At 58.8% G+C, this 5723-nt stretch overlaps 1 protein-coding gene and 1 pseudogene across 1 annotated transcript in view; both read left to right on the forward strand.

Moving 5' to 3' along the window:
- The window catches only part of XKR5 (XK related 5), a 24204-nt gene extending 21745 nt beyond the window's left edge, over positions 1–2459 (forward strand). The window contains exon 7 of the mRNA XM_025049017.1: positions 1309–2459. Within this exon, the coding sequence (XP_024904785.1) occupies positions 1309–2438 (1130 nt within the window). The 3' untranslated portion in view covers positions 2439–2459. The remainder of the gene's footprint in view (positions 1–1308) is intronic.
- Positions 2460–5337: 2878 nt separating this feature from the next.
- On the forward strand, positions 5338–5455 carry LOC112482270 (annotated as a pseudogene).
- Positions 5456–5723: the final 268 nt, after the last annotated feature.

Here is a 5723-nt window from a genome sequence, read left to right on the forward strand (position 1 = left end):
CCTTCCCCCACCACCCTCGGCCCAAAGCCTTCCCTCTGGTGACCCACAGCCTGAACGAGGCCCGTGGAAGTGCTGGGTGCCACCCGACAGCCCTGACCCCCAAGCAGAGAAGTAGGTGTCGGAGGACTGGGGTCCTTTTACTGCTCTAGCTCAGACGGCCGGAGGGGCTGACCGCCGGCCCGCTGGGCCTCCCCATCTTCCCGAGCTGCCTGACCCCGACTCCCAAGCGGCCCTGCAGCGTGCTCAGTGGCAGGATGGGCATGGTAGAGTCAAGGAGCACAGGCTCCCATCCCGAGCTCCCCCGACAAACGTACTGAGCCCGGACACCGGCTCGCCGGCCTGGGGCTGCCCCCGAGAGCCCCACAGAAAGGCTGGCTCACTGGGTATGAGCCCCTGGGCTGCGTCCTCAGCGGGCTCAGATCCCTTTCCTTGGCCTGGGGAGGCTCATTGTAAAAGAAAAGGGACAATAGCTCCCTCCCTGGCTGAGGCGAGAGTTCAGACCGAGGAGCAGAAGGGGCCTGAGCTGTGGATCGTGCCCCTCGCCCCTCCCCCTCCAAAGACGGCACTCAGAGGAAGCGAGCGACTGGCCCTTAGGGTCCCCCAGCTCTTCCTGCCCCTCCGATGTCCCCCCCACGCCTATTTCGGGTGTCACGCTGTTTATAACGAGCTCGCTGAAGCCGGGCACTCGAGCCAGGCCAGCAGGAAACTGGAAAGAACGTGGGAGGTCGCCGGAACGCTCTGGTAAAGAAGTTATTGCTAGTCAACACTCCGACCAAAATAAGTGAATCCGACAACAACGTGATTAAGATGTTGATGCTCAAAGGAAGTGTTGTTGCCGCCGCCCCCGGAAACTCCATACGAGGCGTTTGATGAGCGCGTTTAACCTCTGCTCGGGTCTTGTTTTTGAGACCGTGCCTCGGCCCCAGCTTCGGGGTCCATCCCTCCACCCGCGTGCGGAGGGTCGAATTCTGATCCTGTCACGTGAAAGTGACATTAGCATCCCCGCCAGACATCTCTCTCACACACAGGCACACACCCCCCCGATGCACTCAGTTGCAGCTCAAGGAAGAATCGGTAGGATTGAAACTTTGTTTTCTATTTTGAAGTTTAGAAACATGGAAGCTGGAGCCTGAGGGAATTCCCTCCGAACATCCTGCCATGATGCTCCAACAAGAACCCGGATGTGGGTCCCAAATTACATTATTCTACCAAAAACTCCAAAGCCTGGAATTCTACAAGCCACGGGCAGGATGCAGGACTTCCAAGAATATAACCGGGGTCTCTCTTATTTTTTTCCTTCTTTTGCAGGCAGTGTCTCGCTGGTGACTTATTACAGCCTGCTACATCCCAAGTCCACAGACATCAGGCAGGGCTTTGCGAGAAAGTCCTGTGGCATCGCAGGGGGCGACAAAGCAGAGAGAGATTCGTCTCCCCCGGGCCCTGCCCTGGCTGGGGAGAGTCTGGAGAGCCCAAGCATGTGCCAAGAAGAAGGTTCTGAGCTAACAAGTCTGGGGGAGCCCCCCAGCCTGCAGTGGGGCCCCCCAGAGGCTGGGCTGGAAAGCCAGATTGCCGAGGAGGACCCTTTCTTCAGCCACCACCACTGGCTGTTGGTGAAACTTGCCCTCAAAACGGGAAATGTGTCTAAGATCAGCGCGGTCTTTGGAGGAGACCACCCTGGCTGCGTTCGCCCCCCTGCATGGCGGGTGAGCCCCCATGACGACCAGCAGAGGAAGCCCGCATTTTCCCAGCAAGAGCCCCCGCCGTCACCCCATGACTCCCTAGCCTCAGAGAAAGGCTCTGAGTTTCAAAGCGTCTTGAAAGCAGAAGCCGACCTGTCAGAAAGCTCGAGTTATGTCTCTTTTGCCAGCGATAACTATGACAAAGCTCCTGTCCCAAAGCCTTGGGCTCTGCAGCGGGAGGGCAGCCCAGACGAAGGAGCAGGGGCTGTTTCTGGGGTGCAAGAAAGAGGTGCAGGTGGGCAGCTGAGCGGAGGGGAGGGACAGGGGGACTCCACGCTGTACTTCAGTGCCACCGCTGACGGGGCCACACCCTCACACCAAGCAGGTGGCCAGGCAACGCTGCCGATGTTAGGAAGAGGCAGCCCTGCCCAGCTGGCCTCAGCCCCGCCGGCCGCGAAGCCCTTTCCCGTCACCATGGCCCGCATCAGCCCCATCCTGCGCGGGGGCCCGGATGGAAGGCTGCACCCCCAGGCGAGCTTCTCCAGCACACCCCTGGCCGGCTCAGAGTGTGGGGAGCAGCAGGAGCCCACGAGGGACCTGAGTCACCCTGCCGCCGATGGCACGTCCACGTCCTGGCCGAGGGCGAGCCCGAGGCCTGCAGAGGAGCCCTGCCTCACGTCCACCCCCAAGTCCGAGTCCACCCACAGCGACTCTAGCTGGAAGGAGAGGCCGAGGACCGACCCGAGTTTCTTCATCTGACCAGTCACGGCGCGGGAGGAAGGCAGGCTGCAAGGTCGAGCTGGTCGCTGGGCTTCGAGTTGGGAGAAATCCCACCCCTGACACCTATGGCCTTGGTGCATCATGCCCCTCCCCCCACACACACACACACCTCCACCTGCACAGCCCAGAAAGGAGGGAGGCAGGTGTGATCGTCTGTGCTCCACTGTGATGTCACACGTGCTCAGGACATGCTCTCCAACAGCCCGGGGGCGGGGGGCGCGGGGGTACTTCCTCCCTTTCACAAACCGTATGATCCTTATGCTAGTTGTTGTTGTTGTTGTTGTCACTTCTGGGAAATGAGGGGGTACAACCCAGAGTCCTATTGTATACTGGCTCTCGTCACAGTTAGCTTCTCCTGACACTGCTGATTGTTCATCATCCCTCTTTATAAAAGCGTGTTCTAACTGTGTTATTTTGACAAATCTCAGAGTAAGATAATGCAAGCCCTTTCTGGAAGTGGATGAGAAACGTATGCTTGTAATCATCGACCTAACCGAGAACTCAGGTGTCACTCAGATTCCCTGATCTCTTCGGCAGAGCCTAAATGAGAGGTGGCATCTGTGACTTAGGCTCATCCGACAGGAGGGACATTAATGCCCCTCTTCCCTCATGCTCTGCCTCTTCCTAACTCCTCCCCTTACACGTGTCCTGTGTGGGTCAGTGTCTGCATCATGTCTGTAAGCCTTCCTTCACAGCTGGCTCGGGAAGTCTAATCAGAAACCACTGAGCAGGACCAGTCCACACAGGGGGTGCTGGGTCCCATTTGCTGGTAGCACTTCCTAACACCTCTGGGTTCAGGGACAATATTCGAGCCCCAAAGAGGACACGTAGAGTAACGTGCTGAGGGCGTGTGCGACATCCTCTGCAGTAAGTCTTAGCGTTAGGCTCTGCTGCCGGCCAAATAAGCCAATTCGAGCTAGCAGAGGGCAGCCGAAAACCTTCGCTACGGCTACGTGCAAAGTGAAGGCAGAAACTCCCCCAGTCACCCTCGCTGTAGGATTATAGCACGTGGGGTCCTCCTCCACCCGCCCGCGAACCTGGGGGGAGAGCGTGCGACATCCTCTGCAGTAAGTCTTAGCGTTAGGCTCTGCTGCCGGCCAAATAAGCCAATTCGAGCTAGCAGAGGGCAGCCGAAAACCTTCGCTACGGCTACGTGCAAAGTGAAGGCAGAAACTCCCCCAGTCACCCTCGCTGTAGGATTATAGCACGTGGGGTCCTCCTCCACCCGCCCGCGAACCTGGGCATCTTCCCGGATCCCCACAGACCCCCGCCCCTGGGCATCTGCAAGACGGAACTCAAGCGCCCCATCTTGGGAGCCTTCCCCAGTCTCCCCCCCACTTGCCCCCACCCCAGCTTGTCCTCCACAGTTCCCGGCCCTCTAGCGACCTCTTCCTGAACTTGAACGAGGTCTGACTTTGAGCTCTGTAACCCCAGGGCCTGGCACGCAGCGGGTTTGGGACGCCGTGGGACGGTGACTGCTCCAGCTGTGAATCCCAGCTGGAGAAACACCATGGATCGGGCGGCTTCAGCCACAGACATCTGGGGCCTGGGAAGGCCAAGGTCAAGGTGCTAGTGGCTCAGTTCCCAGTGAGAGCCTTGTCCTGGCTGGCAGATGGCCACCTTCTCCACGTGTCCTCCTACCGTGAGGGGGGAGAACGAAGCTCTCCGGTGTCACTTCTCGTAAGGACACGAACCTCCCCATGGGCCCCACCCAGGACCTCATCTACACCTGACCACCCCCCAGAGTCCGTGTCCCCTAAATACCATCAAGCTGCGAGTTAGGGCTTCACACACGGACATCAGGGGGACGCAGCTCAGTCTTAGCAGAGTGCGTCCTCTCAGAAGGGCCTTTGTGTCGCAGGGAAAGGTAGCGGTGGGACGCAGTGAGTCTGCTCACGCTTTTCAAACGTCCCAGCCCTTGAACGGGCTCAAAGACTAGAAATCCACTCCACTCGCTCGGTTCACTATGAGCCGTGTATACACCAGGCACTAAGCAGACGGAGCCTGAGGCGCAGACGGGCTGGTAAGGGGCCGGGGACCAGCGTGGCCCCTCCATCTCACGCCTCTAGGGAGCGGCCTCACGCGGGACATCGAAGTGCGTGTCACTCCCGTGGTGGCATCTGTCTTGTGTCTGCTGTCCCCCAGGCCTGGCTGCGTCACTTGATTGTTCTGAGGCTCCCACACTCCCTTCTCCTCCCGGAGAAGCAGCAAAAAGACTCTGCGGATCCCTGGTCACTGCAGACAGCACACACGTCGCCTTCGCTGCCATTGTCACTAAAGCAGGGGACCTCCAGAGCCGCCGGAAGTCAGGGCTGGCTCCCATCAGTGTCCCAGTGTTGGTGGCATCTCCTTGTGGCGGGCTGGTTCTTCAGCTGCCGGCCCTGGGGAGGCCTGGGCCGAAGGACGGCTGATGGCAAGTCCCCAGGAAGGCCCAGCCCGAACGGAGGTCCAGAAAGCCGGCCTGCAGGGCAGACACCAGACGGGCAACCTGAGCCCCCAAATCGGCCTCGAGGTCCTTCTTGCCTGCACCCTGCTCCTCATCCAGCAGGGAGAAGCGGTGTGTGCGGAGCGGCCAAGGGCCTGGGGGAAGAGAGTCCTGGGCAGAAAAGTGGGACCCGAGCAGCAGCTCCCAGGAGGACAGAAACGCCCACGAAACACCCCATTCTGCTCACGCCTCTGTCACTCCAGAGGACAGCGGAGCCTGGGACACGGCAGGCCGGGCAACGGTTTGCTTGGTTCTCACGATGCTCGGCCACGCCAAGCATGGGACTTCTCCATCCCTTCTGAGTCCTGTCCTGAGTCAGTTCTCAAGCCGCGTGCTCACTCCGCCTAGGTCTTCTGAGCACCAAGCAAGGATTTCATCTTAAACCCCACTCTGGTCTACGGCCACGCCACCCTGAACACGCCGACCCCGTCTGATCTCGGAAGCTAAGCAGGGGCGGGCCTGGTTAGTACTTGGATGGGAGATCACCTAGGAAGACCAGGTGCTGTAGGCGTAAAATAAACAAAATAAAATGAAATAAACCCCACTCTGGTTGCTCTCTTTAAAACAGACTGATGTTTTTCTATCTTCCTGAATTTGATTTATTTTCCATAGTATTTAGGATGACTGATTATCTCGTTTCCCCAGGACTGGGGGGGTTTCCTGGGCTGTGCGATTTTAGGGGTAAAACCAGATAGTACCGGGCCAGTTGGATGACTGGTCCCCCTAATACCTGTTAGCGCTATTCACTTTTTCCCACTTTATGTAGCCGCTGAGCCAGA

Source organism: Pteropus alecto, unplaced genomic scaffold, assembly GCF_000325575.1.
Source record: "Pteropus alecto unplaced genomic scaffold, ASM32557v1 scaffold35, whole genome shotgun sequence".
Taxonomy (NCBI): Eukaryota; Metazoa; Chordata; class Mammalia; order Chiroptera; family Pteropodidae; genus Pteropus; species Pteropus alecto.